General features: G+C 43.4%; 1 protein-coding gene across 1 annotated transcript in view; it reads left to right on the top strand.

Moving 5' to 3' along the window:
* KLHL41 (kelch like family member 41) overlaps nt 1-8120 on the top strand; it is a 35278-nt gene extending 27158 nt beyond the window's left edge. Inside the window, exon 6 of the mRNA XM_073634971.1 lies at nt 7926-8120. Within this exon, the coding sequence (XP_073491072.1) occupies nt 7926-8037 (112 nt within the window). The 3' untranslated portion in view covers nt 8038-8120. The remainder of the gene's footprint in view (nt 1-7925) is intronic.
* The last annotated feature ends 13684 nt before the right edge of the window (nt 8121-21804 follow it).

Genomic DNA, 21804 nt, shown 5'->3' with positions numbered 1-21804 from the left:
GAAAAATTTCTTATAAGCATATTTAGCAGACCAAGCTTTTAGCCACAAAATCATGTACATGTGCAGAAATATAAGAGAGATTCTTGAGACGTGGCAAATTACATTCTGAAGAGCAACAACACAAACCAATAGGGCTGAAGGCATCAGCTGTAATTGTTCTAAGTAAACAGGGTCTTCAAAGACAGGTTCCCGCTCTCTGTTCATTTGTCTCAACCAATTAGTGAAAGCATGGCAAATAGACATGGCAGCAATTGCCGACTACAGAGCTGGACCTGTAAGAGCAAATAAGTCTTTTAAAATGGATTCAAAATGCCTATCAACAGAAGATCTTTATTGGGAACTAAAGTTGCAGGATTCATTACTGGAATAGTCAATTTCTTTTTAAAATCACTTTATATAGCATAGATCTCAGCAAAAAGCTAAGGAGAAGTGAAAACTCTTTCAAGGTTGAGTCAGTCCTCATTAATTGCACAATTACTCTGGGCACGTATGGGAAAAGTCTTTTAGACTTAGCCAGTCTCTTAGCTTGTGCCTTAAAATGCAGGGTTAGGAAAATCATCTGCTGCCTCTGCTACAAAATCGGTGTCTCAATACTTTTCCTTATAATATTGTCAAGTAAAGGAATTTCTGCTTCTGGTTCCTGAACAGTGTCAGAGGGAAAAGAGGACATGTAGCAGTTCAGGCCTCTGGAAAGCAAAGGTTCTAGAAGTGCCAATCGTTTTCTGAAGAATTCAGACAACATAATGGTAGAGAAATGTGCCTTTGTCAGACAGGCCACATGATGCGTGCCTGAAAGGGAGCTAGAATCAGATGAGGGGAGCACTGTCAATAGAGGACATGGCTTTGGGACAAGGGAACAGCTGTCAACCTGAGCAGTGCTCTGTGTTTCCTGTAGGCCGTCAGCAGAACACATGTTGTTCTAGTCTTTAGTCCCAGCTCCTTTGTGCCTTTGATCCAACATTGCTAGTGAGGTGATCTCCAGTGTGGTACTCAGGGTTCAAGAGTGTGGAATGGATGGGGATTTGTGTGTCTGGAAAAGGAGCCGCTATAACCCAGACGCTGACTGCATTCTTGTGGCTGTGCCTCTGTACAAGATGGTAGTGGAAACATAGCAATGTACTGCATGCATTCTCAGCAGAACGGGTGGGCAGGAACACATTGTCTAGGAGGCAGTTACCCTAGCTTTCTGAGACTAGGTCCCAACAGAAGGGGGAAAAAAACAAAAACATAAAAGGTCTCTTGGTGAGAAGCATTATGCCCTGTACACACGGTCGGATTTTCCGATGGCAAAAGTGCAAGCGGATTGTATTGACGGAAATTCCGATCGTGTGTGGGGCTCCATCTGACTTTTTCCGTCGGAATTTCCGACACACAAAGTTTGAGAGCAGGATATAAAATTTTCCAACAACAAAATCCGATCGTTTAAATTCCGATCGTGTATACACAAATCCGATGCACAAAGTGCCACGCATGCTCAGAATAAATTAAGAGACGAAAGCTATTGGCTACTGCCCCGTTTATAGTCCCGACGTACATGTTTTACGCCACCGCGTTCAGAACGATCGGATTTTCCGACAACTGTGTGCGGCCATGTGTATGCAAGACAAGTTTGGCCCAAAATCCGTCAGAAAAAATCAGATGAATTTTGTTGTCTCAATGTCCGATCGTGTGTACAGTGGCATTAGAGACAAAACTGCATTAATTGCCACAAACTCTCAAATCTTCTGCCCACTAAACCACACAGTGTGCTATGCCCTGCAGATAGTGCAGGAATCCTGTTTACCTTATTCACAAAGCCAGGCCTATTAAAGGTCTATGCTTTGCCCATCATGATGGACATACTGTACCCCCGAGGGAGTCCTCAAGGTCTGGTAACCAAATGGACCACAACCCTGGACCTGTTTAGCAACTTGGAGCTAACTTCACACTTTGAACTTCGTGCCAGGATGAGTGCCCAATGCAGGATCCAGTGACCAAAGCAAACAATAAAGGCAGTCTCCACACAGTGGAGTCCGGGTATCATGCTTCAGGTACCCACCGAGAATACCAAATCCTCTGTAACTGGTAGATAGTGCAAAGCAATATGAAGTCAGATGTCTATAGAAACTTTAGCAGTGCACAGTAAAGTGGTGACCATGCAAAAACTAAACAGGGTAGGCAGTGTATACTGCTATACGGTTTAATTGAAGAAAAAAAAAAGTATTTCATTGCTGCATTTAACATTGTAAACCACTGCAACAACACATGTGGTTTAGGTGGTTGTGGTTAGATGCAGAGGGGGTGTGGTCTGCCTAATGTAAATAACCTTATAAATGTTAACCACTGGGCACTTAAACCCCCAGACCAATTTTCAGCTTTCGGTGCTTTCACATTTTAAATGACAATTACTCAGTCATGCAACACTGTACCCATATGAAATTTTTGTCCTTTTTTCACACAAATAGTGCTTTCTTTTAGTGGTATTTAATCACCGCTGGGTTTTTTATTTTTTGCACTATAAAAGAAAAAAAGACTGAAAATTCTGTAAAAAATGCACTTTTCTTAGTTTCTGTTATAAAATTTAGCAAATTAAGACATTTTTCTTCATACATTTGGCCAAATTTATACTGCTACATATCTTTGGTAAAAATAACCCAATTGGTGTATATTATTTGGTCTTTGTGAAAGTTATAGAGTCACAAGCTATGGTGCCAATCTGAAATTGATCACACCTGAAGTACTGATGGCTCATTTCTTGAGACCCTAACAAACCAGAAAAGTACAAATACCCCCAAATGACACCTTTTTGGAAAGTAGACATTCCAATGTATTTAGTAAGAGGCATGGTGAGTTTTTTGAAGTTGTAATTTTTTCCCACAATTCTTTGCAAAATAAAGATTTTTTTTTTCTTTTTTCCACAAAATTGTCATATTAGTAGGTTATTTCTCACACACAGCATATGCATACCACAAGTTACAACCCAAACACATTCTGCTACTGGGTATGGTGATATCACATGTGTGGGACTTTTACACAGCCTGGCCACATGGAGAGGTCCAACATGCAGGGAGCACCTTCAGGTGTTCTAGGAGCATAAATTACACATTATTTAAGGTACCTATATAGCGCTGTCAATTTACGCAGCGCTTTACATATACATTGTACATTCACATCAGTCCCTACCCTCAAGGAGCTTACACTCTAAGGTCCCTTACTCACATTCATACACTAGGGCCAATTTAGACGTAAGCCAATTAACCTACCAGCATGTCTTTGGAGTGTAAGAGGAAACTGGAAGAAACCCACGCAGGCACAGCCAGAACAGCAAACTCCAGGCAGGTAGTGTCGTTACACATCTAATTTCCTGACTACCTCTTGCGCTTTTGAAGGCCCTGGAGCACCAGGACAATGGAAACACCCCCAAAATGACCCAATTTTGGAAATAAAACACCCCAACGTATAATCTTTGAGGCATGATGAGTCTTTTGAACATGTCTTATTTTTCTACAAGTTTTTGGAAAATGTGGAAAGAAAATGAAAACGCATTCTTTTCTAGACAAAGTTGTCCATTTATACAATAGTTCTAACACATAGCATGTACATACCAAAAATGACACCCCAAAATAGATTCTCCTACTCCTCTTGAGTATGGTGATAACACATGTAGGAGACTTTCCTACAGGCTGGCCACATACAGAGGCCCCACATGCAGGGAGCACCATCAGGTGTTCTAGGGGCATACATTTCTCAAATCTAATTTGACTACCAATTACACTTTTGTGAGGCACTGTAGTGGCATGGATGAGAACTGATGTGGCATGGATGAGTATGAATGGGGATAGATGAGCCATGGATGGGGATGGCTGAGCTGTCAGCGGCCATTTACTGTGATCCGTGATGTGGACCCGGTGGTCATGGATATTCCTGTGTGCGCGGGAGCGCGATTCTGGAGGAACGTCAATGTACGCCCTCCCAGAGTTATCGAGCCACGCTGTAGCCATCAATCGGCTATGGCCTTGTGGTTAAGTGGTTAGTTATTAGTAGTAAGGTGTTTCATTTGTAAGCTAAAGGAAAATCAAGGAAGCAGTTATAAATTCACTAGGAAGCAATTACATCTCTACATTTTATTATAATGTACAGTGGATATAAAAAAAAGTCTACACATCCATGTTAAAATGTCAGGTTTCTGCGATGTAAATAAAATGAGACAAAGATAAATAATTTCAGAACTTTTTCCACATTTAATGTGACCTATAAACTGTACAACTCAGTTGAACAAACTGAAATCTTTTAGGTGGAGGGAAGTAAAAATAAAAAAAACTAAAATAATATGGTTGCATAAGTCTGCTCACCCTTAAACTAATACTTTTGTTGAAGCACTTTTTGATTTTTATACAGCACTTTGGATAGGAGTCTATCGGCATGGCACATCTTGACTTGGCAATATTTGCCCACTCTTCTTTGCAAAAACACTCCAAATCTGTCAGATTGCGAGGGCATCTCCTGTGCACAGCCCTTTTTAGATCACCCCACAGATTTTCAATCAGATTCAGGTCTGGGCTCTGGCTGGGCCATTCCAAAACGTTAACCTCCTTCTGGTGAACCATTCCTTTGTTGATTTGGATGTATGCTTTGGGTCGTTGTCATGCTAAAAAGATGAAGTTCCTCTTCATGTTCAGCTTTCTAGCAGAAGCCTGAAGGTCTTGTGTCAATATTGACTGGTATTTGGAACTGTTCATAAATTCCCTCTTCCTTGACTAAGGCCCCCTGTTCTAGCTGAAGAAAAACAGCCCCAAAGCATGATGTTGCCACCACCATGCTTCACTGTGGGTATGGTGTTCTTTTGGTGATATGCAGTGTTGTTTTTGCACCATACATATCTTTTGGAATTATGGCCAAAAAGTTCAACCTTGGTTTCATCAGACCATAACACATTTTCCCACATGCTTTTGGGAGACTTCAGATGTGGTTTAGCAAAATGTAGCCGAGCTTGGATGTTTTTCTTCGTAAGAAAAGGCTTCTGTCTTGCCACTCTACCCCATAACCCAGACATATGAAGAATACGTGTGATTGTTGTCACATGTACCACACAGCCAGTACTTGCCAGATATTCCTGCAGCTCCCTAAACCGCTTCATCCCGGAAGATTTTACCCCTTCCTAACCAGAGCACATTTTGCGATTCGGCACTGCGTCGCTTTAACTGACAATTGCGCGGTCATGCGACGTTGCACCCAAACAACGGGGAAATGCATTGTTTACATAGGCACTTCCCCGTTATTAGGCTCCGTAACACGATCACCGGGAGACCGGCGGACATCGAGTCAGCCGGTCCCGCGGGCACAGTCACGCTGTATGCGGCGGGCGCGCGCGCCTGCTATCCCTGGCTCTGAAAGGGGACGTACAGGTACACCCATTTGCCCACCGCTGCCATTGTGCCGATGTATATCGGCGTGCAGCAGTCGGCAAGTGGTTAATGTTGCTATAGGCCTCTTGGCAGCCTCCCTGACCAGTTTTCTTCTTGTCTTTTCATCAATTTTGGAGGAACGTCCAGTTCTTGGTAATGTCACTGTTGTTCCATATTTTCTCCACTTGATGATGACTGTCTTCACTGTGTTCCATGGTATATCTAATGCCTTGGAAATTCTTTTCTACCCTTCTCCTGACTGATACCTTTTAACAATGAGATCCCTCTGATGCTGTGGAAGCTCTCTGTGGACCATGGCTTTTGCTGTAGGATGCCACTAAGAAAATGTCAAGAAAGACCTACTAGAACAGCTGAACTTTATTTGGGGTTAATCAGAGGCACGTTAAATAATGGCAGGTGTGTACTGACTCCTACTTAACATAATTTTAAATGTGATTGCTTAACCACTTCCCGTCCGCCATATAACAGAATGACATGTGCAAAGTGGTTAAGTTATATGACGACCAGCAGGATAAGCCACGATAGCGCCACTGCGGGGGTGGGCAGCACAGCGATCGTTGGTGTGGTGTGTCAGTCTGACACACCGCATCACCGATCTCAGTAAAGCGCCTCTGACGTAGGCTCTTTACCATGTGATCAGCTGTGTCCAATCACAGCTGATCACAGCGTAAACAGGAAGAGCTGTGTATCGGCTTTTACTCTACTCGCGCTGACAGACGCGAGTAGAGGAGAGCCGATCGTCTGCACTCCTGAAAAGGGGGGTCTGCGCTGAATATCAGCGCAGCCCCCCCGAGGGTGCTCACCAGGAATGCCCACCCATGACCATCAGGGTTGCCAATCAGTGCCCATTAGAGGTGGCAATCAGTGCCATCAGTAATGCCTGCCAGTGTCTCCTTATCAGTGTTGCCCATCAGAGCCATCTATCAGTGCTGCATATTAGTGCCTCATCATCAAGGCTGCCTTATCAGTGCCCATCAGTGAAGGAGAAAACATACTTATTTCCAAAATTTTATAACAGAAACAAAGAAAAACTTTTTTTTTTTTCAAAGTTTTCTGTATTTTTTTTGTTTCGCAAAAAATAAAAACTCCAGTGGTGATCAAATACCACCAAAAGAAAGCTCCATTTGTGGGAACAAAATGATAACAATTTTGTTTGGGTACAGTGGTGCATGACCACGCAATTGTCATTGAAAGTGTGACAGCACTGAAAGCTAAAAATTGGTCTGGGCAGGAAGGGGGGAAAGTGCCCTGTATTGAAGTGGTCAATTCTGAACACAGCTACATCCCCAGTTAGAAGAGAGTGTGCACACTTATGCAACCACATTTTTAGTTTTTTTTTTATCCCCCCCCCCCCCCACCCCTAAAAGATTTGTTTTGTTTTTCAATTGAATTTGTAGGTTGCATTAAATGTGGAAAAAGTTCTGAAATGATTTATCTTTGTCTAATTTTTTTACATCACAAAAACCTGACATTTTAACAGGGATGTGTAGACTTTTTATATCCACTGTAGCTGCTTCCCAGTAGTCTAATATCCCTTTTTAAATAAAATAAAAAAACTAACTACATTACCTGGGATATTTTATACAAAAACCAATAGCTACCTGTGACAGACCTAGCCGGGAGAGAGACCTATGGAGGGGACTGTATGCTAGCCTCTTGCCGATCGATTGGGGGCCCTTGCATTTGGGGAAACGGTGCTCTTTGTGAGCTGTATGCCTGGGGACTCTTGAGGTGGTATTACTGTGGATTCGGGTCCTGGTCCCCCAGGACACACAGACTCTGGGGACCCTGGATTTGCCATATTGGAATAGTGGCTGATTCATAATGCTGGGACAGATACTGTTAGGAGATGCTGATGTAAATTCCAACACCTGTCTGTCTATTGTCTGCTAAAATGTGTATTGTAAATAAGTCTACTATGGGATCTAAGAGTCATTAGATCCCCATTGTTATTTGTGTTAATTAACTCTGCTATTGTGTGAAGAAGAGACTATGTTGATTGTGATAATGTTGATTGGATTTTCTGAACTACAAGACGGCCAGTCTGGCCTAACGGTCATGTCTGAGTCATCTAGGCTGTCTAAAAGGATTAGTTAATTAGCTCATGTTAATTAGGTTAATTAGGTTACAGCTGTATTGTTAGAGTAATATGAGCAGGAGGTCTACACCTCCACTTTGAGTGTATAAAAGCCTGTATTTTGTCAATAAAGATAGATTCCTGGTTGAACTTACATACAGCCTGCCTGGTGTTTGTTCTGAGCTATCACAACTGGGTTAGAACGGCACATAGCTGAAGTTCTAATCCCTGAGCATTGGATGACCAAACCATCAGACGTTGCAATCTGATCCAATAGCTGCAGAGGAGTGTCGGGAGAGTGAAACTGAGCGAGTAAGGGGCTCGTTACACTACCTGTCAGAGCAAGTCCAAAACAAGAAAGCTAAAATATATTAGGTTGCTATATACAACAACTGATTTTCAGCCTGTCTGCCCTTGATTAAATGTCTGCCTTCTCTTGTCAGGTTTGAAGATGACAAGAAGGAATGGAGCGGAATGTTAAAAGAAATCCGTTACGCCTCTGGTGCCACGTGTCTGGATTCTCATCTTAACCTTTTTAAACTGACTAAGTTGTAAACATTTAACACAGTTACTTATTTTACAACACATTATTTTTTTTGTTTGCTACTGCTTGTTTTAAAATAAAGGTTGTACAGAAATTTTTAGTTACAATAATAAAGTTTTTTTGAAGTCCGACAATAAATTGTAGCCTAAGCTGGAATATGGAGGATGTTGCCTATTATAAAACTTACCAACCTGTTGCAATCTGATTGTACAATATCTATTTATATAAATTCTTTGGCCATACTCCTCTTGTGGGTCCCTGGAGTACACTATTCTGTGACCCAGAGTAAGTGGGATAGCCTGCTGTGCTAGGCTCTAAAAGGATCCTGACAATGTTGTAGGGGATCCACTCAGCTGCCTGAATGATAGCTGGCTCCACCTTTCAGCAGCATAGAGCTGGAGCCAGTTCTCGGTCTTAGAGCTGGTGTGAGACAGCTGCATCTCAACACTGATGCCACAGCATGAAGGTTTTCTTTATTGTACATCACAGGACACAGAGCCGGTTATATTCATAACTATTTGGGTTATATGCCACCTATAGGTGAATAGAAACCAGCAGATCAATCAAACAGGAAGTCCTCCCCTATATAACCCCTCCTATATAGGAAGTACTTCAGTTTTTTTGCCAGTGTCTGTAAGGTGGTGGTCACGGATGTGCTACATGTGCTCTTGGAGCATATTTGGCGTTCTGGAATGGTTCTACTGAGAATCATGGACTTCAATTGGATCTATTGGAAAAAAAAAAAAGCTATCAGCCGAAATGGATGGTACCCGAGCCTTCCTGGATAGGAGAGAAGATTCCTTGAGGTTTACCTGTAATGCAGCCTTACCGCGCTGAACCCTGCGTAATGGAACCCTGTGCAGTGTTTGTTCTGACCAAGGTACCTTCCTGCAGGGTGCTATACATGTTCAGGGGAGTGGACCCCAGGTTAAGGGGGACCAAGTCCCTGAAGGCCTTTTATGACAGAGCCCACCGTGATGGGTGAAGGTCAGATGCCTGTTATGCTCAGAGTCCTCCAGTAGAAATGGTAAGTCTGCATTTTGAAGTTTCTCTTGGTCTTTCTCCCAGTGGCCACTAGGGGCAGTGTGCTGTTTGGGCCAGGTCATGCTCTTCTCGGGAGTATTAGGCTGCTGGTTCTCCTCCAGCCACTAGAGGACGCAGGTTCGCTCAGTATTGCCTATTCTTTTATAGCCAGGAAGTTGAAGGGCAGCCATTTTGAGGAAATACCATGTGGGCTGAAGGTTTAGGAAGGCCACAGCATTCCATGGCTACTAATGAAGTGTGAGTACTCAGCTACCTAAGGACCGGAAGGATTTGCCCCCTTCCTGACCAGGAAATTTTTTGAGAAGCGGCACTGTTCGCTTTAACTGACAATTGCATGGTCATGCGACGCTGTACCCAAACAAAATGTATGTCCTTTTTTTCCCCACAAATAGAGCTTTCTTTTGGTGGTATTTGATCACCTCTGCGGTTTTTATTTTTTGCGTTATAAACAAAAACAACATTTTTTACTTTTTGCTACAATAAATATCCAAAAAAATTTAAAACTAAATTCCTTCAACAGTTTAGGCCAATATGTATTCTTCTACATACAGTATCTCACAAAAGTGAGTACACCCCTCACATTTTTGTAAATATTTTATTCTATCTTTTCATGTGACAACACTGAAGAATGACACTTTGCTACAATGTAAAGTAGTGAGTGTACAGCTTGTATAACAGTGTAAATTTGCTGTCCCCTCAAAATAACTCAACACACATCCATTAATGTCTAAACTGCTGGCAACAAAAGTGAGTACACCCCTAATTGAAAATGTCCAAAATGGGCCCAATTAGCCACCCCCCCCCCCTCGATGTCGCGTAACTCTTTAGTGTTGCAAGGTCTCAGGTGTGAATGGGGAGCAGGTGTGTTAAATTTGGTGTTATCGCTCTCACTCTCTCATACTGGTCACTGGAAGTACAACATGGCACCTCATGGCAAAGAACTCTCTAAGGATCTGAAAAAAAGAACTGTTGCTCTACATAATGCTGGCCTAGGCTATAAGAAGATTGCCAAGACGCTGAAACTAAGTTACAGCACGGTGGTCAAGACCATACAGCGGTTTAACAGGACAGGTTCCATTCAGAACAGGCCTCGCCATTGTCGGCCAAAGGAGTTGAGTGCACGTGCTCAGCTTCATATCTAAAGGATGTCTTTGGGAAATAGACATATAAGTGCTGCCAGCATTGCTGCAAAGGTTGAAGGGTGGGGGGGTCAGCCTGTCAGTACTCAGACCATACACCGCACACTGCATCAAATTGCTCTGCATGGCTGTCATCCCAGAAGGAAGCCTCTTCTAAAGATGATACACAAGAAAGCCCGCAAACAGTTTGCTGAAGACAAGCAGACTAAGGACATGGATTACTGGAACCATGCCCTGTGGTCTGATGAGACCAAGATAAACTTATTTGATTCCAATGGTGTCAATCGTGTGTGGCGGCAACCAGGTGAGGAGTACAAAGACATGTGTGTTTTGCCTACAGTCAAGCATGGTGGTAGGAGTGTCATGGTCTGGGGCTGCATGAGTGCTGCCGGCACTGGGGAGCTACAGTTCATTGAGGGAACCATAAATGCCAACATGTACTGTGACATACTGAAGCAGAGCATGATCCCCTCTCTTCAGAGACTGGGCCGCAGGGCAGTATCGACCCCAAACACAGCCCCATGATGACCACTGCCTTGATAAAGAAGCTGAGGGTAAAGGTGATGGACTGGTCAAGCATGTCTCCAGACCTAAACCCTATTGATCATCTGTGGGGCATCCTCAAACGGAAGGTGGAGGAGCGCAAGGTCTCTAACATCCACCAGCTCTGTGCTGTCATCATGGAGGAGTGGAAGAGGACTCCAGTGGCAACCTGTGAAGCTCTGGTGAACTCCATGCCCAAGAGGGTTAAGGCAATGCTGAAAAATAATGGTGGCCATACAAAATATTGACACTTTGGGCACAATTTGGACATTTTCACTTAGGGGTGTACTCACTTTTGTTGCCAGCAGTTTAGGTATTAATGGCTGTGTGTTGAGTTATTTTGAGGGGACAACAAATTTACACTGTTATACAAGCTGTACACTCACTACTTTACATTGTAGCAAAGTGTCATTTCTTCAGTGTTGTCACATGAAAAGATAGAATAAAATATTTACAAAAATGTGAGGGGTGTACTCACTTTTGTGAGATACTGTATTTATGGTAAAAAAAAAACAAAATAATCGCAATAAGCGTATATTGATTGGTTTGGCTAAAATTAGCCACCGATTACTGTATAAATTTCACTGGCAGGGAAGGGGGATAACACTAGGGGGTGATCAAGGGGTTAAAGCGGTTGTACACCTTTTTTTTTTTTTTTTTTTTAACTTTTACCTACAGGTAAGCCTATAATAAGGCTTACCTGTAGGTAAAAAAAATATCTCCTAAACCTGTACGGTTTAGGAGATATTCCCCTCGCAATGAGCCGCTGACTGCAGCGGCGCATGCGCACAGGGGATTCTCGGCTGAAAGCCCGGAAAAAAAGTCTCCTGCGCGCAAGCTCCGGCCACTAACAGCGCCGGAGCCGCGATACCCGGAAGGCACGCCGAGGGGAAATGTGAGATGTCAGCTCCTCGTTCTAAGGTAAGTATCTCATAATGAGCTAGTATGCGGTGCATACTAGCTCATTATGCCTTTTCCCTTACAGGTGTAGGGAAAAAAAAAGAAGACAGCGGGTTTACTACCGCTTTAAGTATTCCCTGGGGAGGTGTTTCTAACTGTGGGGGCAGTGTAGTGACAGGGAGTAGAGAGACAAAGCTGTTCCTGATCACTAGAAACAGCAGATCTCTCTCTACTCCCGACAGAACGGAGATCTGTCTGTTTACATTGACAGATCCCCGTTCCGTCTCTCTGTGGAGCGATTGTGGGTGGCTGTCAGACATCGCGGCCGCACGCATCGGCTCTGGCATGCACGCCCTCTATTCTTCTTAAAGCGGCCGACGTACAATGACAGGGGTTCGCGCAGGGGAGCCAACCTGTGCAGTACAACTGCAGCGGCTGGTCTTGAAGTGGTTAATATGGGGGAGCTGCATGACCAGACAAGTCATGATTATGGGGGGGGGGGGGGCGCCTTATACAACTGTCTGTCTGCTTAAACTGAGGAAGAAATGTTTTCTACATTTTTTGGGGGGGGGGGGATATTTATTATATCAAAAAGTAAAAAATATTTTTTTTTCAAAATTGTCGCCTTTTTTTGTTTATAGCGCAAAAAATAAAAACCGCAGAGTTGATCAAATACTGCCAAAAGAAAGCCCTATTTGTGGAAAAAAAAAAAACAACACAAATTTTGTTTGGGTACAGCGTCGCACGACCACGCAATTGTGAGGTAAGGCAGTGCCGTATTGCAAAAATGGCCTGGTCATTAAAGGGGCAAATTCTTATGGCCCTTAAGTGGTTAAAGTGATTGTAAAGTCTTGTTTTTAAAAAAAATTATAAATATATATATATTTATTTAGTAAAAACAATATAAAAAAAACACTCTAAGTGACAGTGTCCCTTATAATATTGCAGCAGCGCTCTTGTCAAATATTTAAAGATGGCAAGTTTCAATATAATGTTCATATATAGCAATGTGATTCAGTGATGGGTGACATATGTTAGTTGTTTTGATCGTGAAGAAACACCTTCCACGAAACAGTTCACCAAGTGAGATGATCTCCCCTTTGTGGATGCACTCACCACATATGTAAAAATAATGCGCCTTGGATCTTCTCACTTAATCTCCACCGCTCAACTCCAACCAGATTTAAAGTCATGTCATACAAGGATCCATGTGGAAAAAACAAATTGGCCACATAGTGTAATACTGTTGATAAATTTATTAATCCCCCATCAGCCCCTTTACAATATGCACTTACAAGAAATCAAATTTACTCAAGCAATGAAAAAGTGCCTGTGCAAACATCACCGATCAGCCGGTAGTCGCCAGGGAACGTCTGTGCGCACCAGCAGTCCGATCCTACTTCCTAGTAATCCAGCTGTCCGTGATACACATGCGTCACTTCCGGTAAACCGCGGAGATCACGTCTCTGACACGTTTCGTCACTTCGTCTGAGGGCGTGATCTTGTGGTGTAGAAGCCGTTTTTTTGTATGGAACTCATGTCACCACCCTGATATCATGTGACGTCCGCTCTGCCTGCCCACAAGAGTATGTAAACAGGCAGCCCGGAAATCGTCCCGAACACAGGGCCGGCAAATTATGTACCCATCGGCAGCTATAATCCAGCACAGATATAATACATTAAAATACATGAACATGATAGACTTCATAAATTGATAAAAATCTTTAAAACATTAGAATCAAAAAAACTTATACGGAGAATCTCTAAATAGTTGGGATACTTCTATGTGATCGCAAACATGTATCCTCACATGGAAGTACATGAGCTGTAATTTAAATACGCACTCTACCCATATCTCACCAATCGCCACGCTCACTAGATAAATTAGAGCGAATAAATAGTAGGTCATATATGTCAAAGACTACCAATATATTTACAGCGGCATACATTTAGTTCATAAAACCAGCAAATTCATAAATAATGAAAAAAAATGTATATGTACATACACTAAATATTATAAAACCTTAGTGCAAAAAATAGTCAAACTAAATTATTGAACGTTTCAAGATCATATTACGATTGTATTAAAAAGGCATAAATGGCCTTGAAATTTGCTTCAGCAGCTCAGCCCAGAGCAACTAACTAAACATATGTGCTATGTGGTTCTACCTGATAAACTTGCCAAGCACAAATATATTCACCTACTGTTCTGTAAATTAAAACTCAATCTGTAAAATTAATTTTGAGCTAATCCGGTCTAGGTGTCACTAATAAAACAGTTGATGTCTAGTTCAATGTTCAAACCTTTTGGGGAGAGTACATCTGTTAAGTATATCCATTGAGTTTCTCGTTTTGATAACTCGCGGACAAGATTGGATCCCCGCCAGTGTGGCTCTAGATGTTCAACCCCCCAAAAATTCTAGGCCTTTTGGATACTGATTGTGCTTCAGTTTAAAATGCAGGGACACATTATGGTCCTTGAACCCTATCCTAATATTGTGGATGTGTTCTGCTATCCTAACCCTTAAAGCGGAGCTCCACCTTAAACAAAAAATATTACAAGCCAGCAGCTACAAATACTGCAGCTGCTGACTTTTAATAAATGGACACTTACCTGTCCAAGGGTCCAGCGATGTCGGAAGCCGATCGAACACTTGTCTCTCGGCTGCCCCCACCGCCATCCTCGGTCAGGGAATCAGGAAGTGAAGCGTTGCGGCTTCACTGCCCGGTCCCCTACTGCGCATGCGCGAGTCGCGCTGCACGTCTACACTGGTCCCCGTTGTGTTGCGGGAACTGTGCGTTTCCCACAACACAACGGGGGGGTGGGCGGGCATTTGCGGCTAGCTGCGGCTAGCTATTCCCGGAAGTGGGTGCAGATACCTGTATTATACAGGTATCTGCACCCCCCCTCCCCCCTGAAAGGTGCCAATTGAGGCACCGGAGGGGGGAGGAATCCGATGAGCGGAAGTTCCACTTTAGGGTGGAACTCCGCTTTAACATCCTTTTTTGTTCGTTTTATATACACACACACATATAGATATACAAACAAACATGTTCTACTTACCTCCTATGTGCAGTTGGTTGTGCACAGGAGCAGCCCGGATCCTTCTCTTCTCAGGTCCCTCTTTGCTGCTCCTGGCCCCTCCCTCCTGGTTGAGTGCCCCCACAGCAAGCAGCTTGCTATGGGGGCACCCGAGTCACAGCTCTGTGTGTCCATTCAGACACAGAGCCCCGTCCCCTCTCTCTTCTGATTGGCTGACTTTGACAGCTGTGGGAGCCAATGGTGCTGCTGCTGTGTCTCAGCCAATCAGGAGGAGAGACCTGGATGGCTAGGACACTCGTGGACATCTCTGGAGAGAGATGAGGCTCAGGTAAGTATTGGGGGTGCTGGGGAGGCTGCTACACACAAAAGGTTTTTTATCTTAATGCATAGAATGCATTAAGATAAAAAACCTGCCTTTACAACTCCTTTAACCACTTGCCGACCGGCTCACACCGATATACGTCGGCAAAGTGGCACGGGTGCACAAAACAACGTACCCGTACGTAGCTGCATCATCTGCAGTTAGCGGGTGCGTCCCCATGGAGTCGATGTCCGCCGGTGGCCTGAGCTCGTGACATGGAGAGGCAGAACGGGGAGATGTCTATGTAAACAAGGCATTTCCCTGTTCTGCCTAGCAACATGACTGGGATCTACTGCTCCCAGTGATCGGGAGCAATGATCTGTCATGTTCTAGTGAGCCCATCCCCCCTACAGTTAGAACACGCCCAGGGAACACACTTAACCCCTTGATTGCACCCTAGTGTTTAACTCCTTCCCTGCCAGTGACATTTACACGGTAATCAGTGCATTTTTATAACACTGATCGCTGTATAAATGCTAATGGTCCCAAAATAGTGTCAAAAGTGTCCGATCTGTCCGCCGCAATGTCGCAGTCACGATAAAAAGATCGCCGCCATTACTAATTTAAAAAAAAAAAATTATATTAAAAATGCCATAAATCTAACTTTTGCGCAAACCAATATATGCTTATTGTGATTTTTTTTTTTTACCAAAGTTATGTAGAATACTAAATAAATATGTAGAATACTCGGCCTAAACTGAGGAAAAAAATTGTTTGTTTAGATATTTTTTTGGGATATTTATTATAGCAAAAAGTAAAAAATATTGCTTTTTTTCCAAATTGTTCGTTTTTTTGTTTATAGCACAAAAAATAAAAACCGCTGAGGTGTTCAAATACCACCAAAAGAAAGACTTCGCAATTGTCAGTTAAAGAGATGCAGTGCCGCATCGCGAAAAAAGGGCTTGGTCAGAAAGGGGGTAAATCCTTCCGGGGCTGAAGTGGTTAAGTTACACCTCTTGGAACCTTCTGGGTCTGCCACAAAGTCATCAGTCTTTTGCCTGGCATTGGCTCTTGGAGCAGAAGTTATGGGCTCATTATTGTAAAATTGTAGTGGTTACAAAACCAAATGGGGACATAAGGTCTATCTAAACCACCATAGCCCCGAAAGGATTTACCCCCTTCCTGACCAGAGCACTTTTTGCGATATGGCATTGCGCGGTTGTGCGACGTTGTACCCAAACAAAATTTACGTCCTTTTTTTCCCCACAAATAGAGCTTTCTTTTGGTGGTATTTGATCATCTATGCGGTTTTTATTTTTTGCGCTATAAACAAAAAAAGAGCGACAATTTTGAAAAAATAAAAAAAAAGCAATATTTTTTTAACTTTTTGCTATAATAAATATTCTAAAAAATATATAAAAAAAACTAATTTTTTTTTCAGTTTAGGCTGATATGTATTCTTCTACATATTTTTTGTAAAAAAAAAAAAGCAATAAGCGTATATTGATTGGTTTGCGCAAAAGTTATAGCGTCTACAAAATAGGGGATAGATTTATAGCATTTTTATTATTCATTCTTTTTTTTTTTTTTATTAGTAATGGCGGCGATCTGCTTTTTATCATGACTGCGGCGGACACATCGGACACTTTTGACACCATTTTGGGACCATTGTCATTTATACAGTGATTAGTGCTATAAAAATGCACTGATTACTGTGTAAATGACAATGGCAGGGAAGGGGTTAAACACTAGGGGGCGATCAAGGGGTTAAGTGAGTCCTATGGAGGTGTTCTAACTGTAGGGGGGATGGGCTCGCTAGAACATGACAGAGATCACTGTTCCTGATCACTGGGAGCAGTAGATCCCTGTCATATCACAAGGCAGAATGGGGAAATGCCTTATTTACAAAGGGATCTCCCCGTTCTTCCGCTCTGTGACACGATCGCGGGCCCCCAGCGGACATAGAGTCCGCGGGACCCACGGGAACAGAGGGCACGTGCATCCACAATGTGTAAGGTAAATCCGCGCAGTAGATATGGGTACTACTGAGATATAGAGCTGCTGCCTCTACAGATACAATTCCACCTAAGTGGGGTGTACTGGAGTGTATATAGAATGCAGGTGTAGATATGGCGCTGCTCTAGTGGGGTAAATTTTGATGATGAGATTTTTGTGCTTTGTGCAGTTTCCTTACTTCTGTGTAGAGGCTAAGTAATGTGTTTAAATAGTGAAAGTCTTAAACTTTGTGTATGTGAACAAAATCGCAGTGTTGTGCTGAAGGTAAATGGTGTTTTGTTAACAAAATATATTTCAAAGCAAAATTTGTGAATTAATAAAACCAAAACTGGGATGTTTAGGGTCCCAATTTTTGTTTTTAGCCTCTAAAGATCAGTTGTTGTTTGATTTGTGCTACAGTCTCTGGTGGTTGTTTACCAATAGAGTTTTATGATCCTAGCTGTGTTCCTGTACGTGATTTTACCCAAACATGGTGTGGATTATTCTATTTAAACATTTAATCATAAATATAAAGTGCTAATTCTGTAAATAAAACGCCGCAATCCTATATCACATGTCGTTGCATAAATAAGTAATAAGTGCAAACGTGCGTCCACAATGCCACGATTTAGAGGGGACGCCCATTTGCCCAGCCGTACCATTGTGCCGATGTACATCGTCGTACGCTGGTCGGCTAGTGGTTAAGATCTCAAGCCACTGGACATCCTTCTGTTTCAGATAGGCTCGGTCTGTTCAGTGATGACCTCTCTGCAAGAGGTAGATTTTGGGATCCATAGTCATCAATGACGCATATCTTCATGTGCCATTTTTTTCCAGGCTCATCAAGGGTTTCTGCAATTGCAGTATCAAGGCACCTTTTTAATTTTGTGACTCTGCCCTTTGCGCTGGCCACAGCTCCCGAGAGTTCACAAAGCTCCTAGCCCCGGTGCTGGACTTGTTGAAGACGCAGGGGGTGTCAATCTCAGTATACTTCAACCTTTGCTCAGGAAGCAGTAGGTCATTTGGTTGTCTGCGAGCTGGTGGTAAGTAGGCTTGGATTTTTTCCTGGGCATTCCCCTGGTTTTGTTGTTATCGGTTTGTAGCCTTCCAATGCTGCTTACTGCGAAAGCCAGCTATAAATCAGGGCTGTGGCAAGTTTTTTGTGATCACGTTGGTGTGTGTATTGGTCCAGCAACGCACCAACATCTTTGCAGCCATTGTGCTATCTGCTGGGTGTTTGGTGTGCTCCTGTATCTTTAAGAAGGGGTGGGCTCCCTTCAGTCCACCTGCCCTCACTTATCCATCAGAATGTATGTGCCTCCACTGTGGGGACAATCATAGTTTAGTGTTAAGACCACAGATATCAGGGTGCCGTGACATGGCTCTGTGGCTTACGCATGCGTTTGCAAATGCGTGCGGACTAAACCCCTGTTTTTAACGCATACTGTTAGACAGGTCAATTGGTTGTCTGCGAGCTGGTGGTAAGTAGGCTTGGATTTTTTTCCTGGGCATTCCCCAGGTTTTGTTGTTATCCGTTTGTAGCCTTCCAATGCTGCTTACAGCGATAGCCAGCTATAAATGAGGGTGGTGGTAAGTTTTTTGTGATCAGGTCGAAGCACGTTCCCTACAGACAGTCCTATTCCAGGTCTTTTGTAGAGGATCATTCTCTCTGTCTGGAACATGAAGATCCAAGTATTGGATTGCCGTAAGGCTCTGTTCCTGGGGTATTGCAGAGCTCAAATTGGTGGTTGATGTTTCGGAATGTGGAGAAGGTGAAATTTTTCCTTTCAGGGGTTTGGAAGATGATAACCACTGATGGCAGTCTGTCCAGTTGGTTTGAAGGTGGCTACAGTTCAGTGGACTTGGTCTCCACAGGAGAGAATACTGCCCATCAATATCTTGAAACTTTTGGCCAGTACACCTCGCTCTGAATTATTGGATGAACCAGTTAAAGGTTCAATCCGACAATGCCTCTTACGTGGCACATATCAACCACTAGGGCAGCACCAGGAGTCTTGCGGGTCAGAAAGGAGAACCACATTCTGTCTGGGGCAGGACTATAGGTGCCGTCTCTGTCGCCAGTACATATTCCAGGTATAAAAAAATAGCAGGGGGTTTTTCCAGTCATCAGCAACTAATGCCAGGACCATGTGGTCCTTGCATCCCGAGGTGTTTTTTGGCAATCTGCCAACATTGGAAAACTCTGCAGGTGGATCTACTGAATTCCAAGTTCTACAACAAGTTGGACAGGTGTGTTCGGGACAAGAATCCCACTGGCAATAGGGGTAGATGCACTGGTAACACACCTTGCTTCTGTTTCAACTACTGCCACATCTTTTGTGAAGAATCCGGGAGGTGGTAACACGGATAATAGTCTTAGCCGAATCAGCCCAGGAGGGCTTCGTACACTGACATAGTGAATCTTGCAGGGGCCGCTCCTTGGTCACTACTGGTCCAGCCAGACCTAAGGGTCTTGGGTCCTGTTAACTCCACAATGTTGAGCAGCAGGAAGCTGGCTTCAAGGAGTTTCCATCACAGGGCTTGGAAATCTTTTATGCCTGGGGTGTAGCCAGGAAATGGCACCCGCAGAAATATGTGAGTGGGAGATTTTTTCATTTCTCCAATCAGTAGGGGAATGAGATTGGTCTTAACTGCCATTAAGGGTCAGATTTCGTCCCTATCAATTTTTTCACAGAGACCGTTGTCTTGCACCCCATTCAAGCTTCATGCAGGGTGTAAAGCAGACAGTCCCACCTGTCAGGCCACCCTGGTGTCCTTGGGACTTAAATTTGGTCTTGGCTATCCTCACCTTTTGAACCAATTAGAGAAACTCCGTTAAGTCCTTTGACTCACAGGGTGGCTTCTTTGATTACTATTGCTTCGGCAAGAAGAATGTCTGAGCTGGCGGCTCTTTCATGTAAGGAGCCGTTCTTGGTTTTGCATCATGTTATGATGTTGCATCCTCATCCATCTTTCTTGCCTAGAGTGTTTGTCTAGTTTTCACTGGAATTAGGACAGTGTCTTGCCTTTCTTTTTCCTAGTCCACAATTGGCAGGGAAAAGATTACGGCATACTCTAGATATGGTTCGGGTGGTTAGGATTTACTTGAATTGTCAGCACAGGCTAGAATCCTGTTTTGTGCTGCCAGAAAAGCTTTGGAAAGGCTGGCGACATCCAGGTCAACTATTTCTCATAGGATCCGCCAGTTAATCAATTCAAGCCTATGGTTTGAAAGGCAAAATCCCACCCTTGCTGGGGAGAGCTTCTCTACCAGATGTGTGGGCACATCTTGGGCTATCCACCATCAGGCGTCAGTGGCTCAGGTTTGCAACTTGGTCTTTGGTTTATACATCCACAGGGTTTTTACCAGTTGGATTTCAAAACCATGGAAGATACTGCCTTTGGCCTCAGCGTATTACAAACAGCAGAGTAGGTCCTTGTCTGGTGGTAGTTTTCTGTAATGGGGTCTCCTTACCCTCACAGGCATTGCTTTAGGACATGCCAAAATAATTATGACTATAACCGGCTCTATGTCCTAAGATGTACGATAAAGAAAATTGGATTTTTTTCTACATCTTACCTGTAAAATCCTGTTCCTGGAGTACATCACAGGACACAGAGGTCCCTCCCCTCTTTTTGGGAATTTATTGCTTGCTACAAAACTGAAGTACTTCCTGTATAGGAGGGGTTATATAGGGGAGGACTTCCTGTTTGATCTGCCAGTGTCCATTCACCAGTAGGTGGCGTATAACCCAAATAGTTATGAGTATAACCAGCTCTGTGTCCTGTGATGAATCCAAGAAAAGGATTTTAGAGGTATGGTGTAGGAAATCCAATTTTTTTTTTCAATTTCCATTCTTCTCCTTTTTTTTACATTTACCATCTATGTAGCACAAGCTCCTACCTAAAACAATGCATTCAGTTTCCTTCCATTCGGCAAGGTCCTTACATTATATACTACTATATTTATTGGTAAATTAAAAAATTACACAACCAGTGTAATGTGTGTGTGTGGCCAGCTTTAGCCTCCATCTCTGCATCAATACACGGGATACTTTTAAGACCTATGCACACGTGCTGTGTGTAAATGCGCATTATGTCATGCATTAATGTGTGTTGCATAAATGCAGCCAGTTCTTTTAAATAGGCTGCCAACGCACCAGAATACCAAAAGAAATGCAACTGCTCTATTTTTACAGGTGCAGCACACCAAAAGCACAATAATGCATTAAAATGCGCTGCAACACTGGTCCATTCCTTTGTACAGGATAATGCTGGAGAGGCAGTGACTAGACGACCAGCAAAATGAAGTGGTTTCAAGGTACCATTCATAGGAATTTATTTCAGCCTATTATCTCCTAGACTGAATAGCAGTTATCCTTTGCTGTGAAGGTGAATAGGGGTGCAGAGCTCCCCTGAGAATGGGGGGAAGGGGAGCTGCAAGTGCCGGTACACTGGACAGGTGCTAGACTGGTGCCCCAGGAGCCGCTGCCGCCGGCTGGCAGACCAGGTTGCTATGCACACTGCAGCTGTGTCAGAGAGGCAGAGCAGCCAGTGTGCTGAGTCCAAGCTGGCTGCTGCCTAATAGATCATCGTTGACTGCTAAAAGGTGGATGGGTGGTCAGCCCTAAAAGGGAGATTAGTTTTGAAGCATGCAGCACCAAACAAAAGAGCTGTGCTTGGGGGAAGGGTGCGAGCTGAGAGTTGTGAATGGAATGGTGTGCAAAGGTGGGAGCTATGGACAGCTAGTGAGATGTTTACAAAGGCAGACTTCAGATGTCGAATAGGTGTAGAGATGTGGTGTGGATGGGGA

Source organism: Aquarana catesbeiana, linkage group LG06 (assembly GCF_042186555.1).
Source record: "Aquarana catesbeiana isolate 2022-GZ linkage group LG06, ASM4218655v1, whole genome shotgun sequence".
Taxonomy (NCBI): domain Eukaryota; kingdom Metazoa; phylum Chordata; class Amphibia; order Anura; family Ranidae; genus Aquarana; species Aquarana catesbeiana.
The sequence above is the reverse complement of the archived record's forward strand: the minus strand, read 5'-3'. Positions and strand labels throughout refer to the sequence as shown.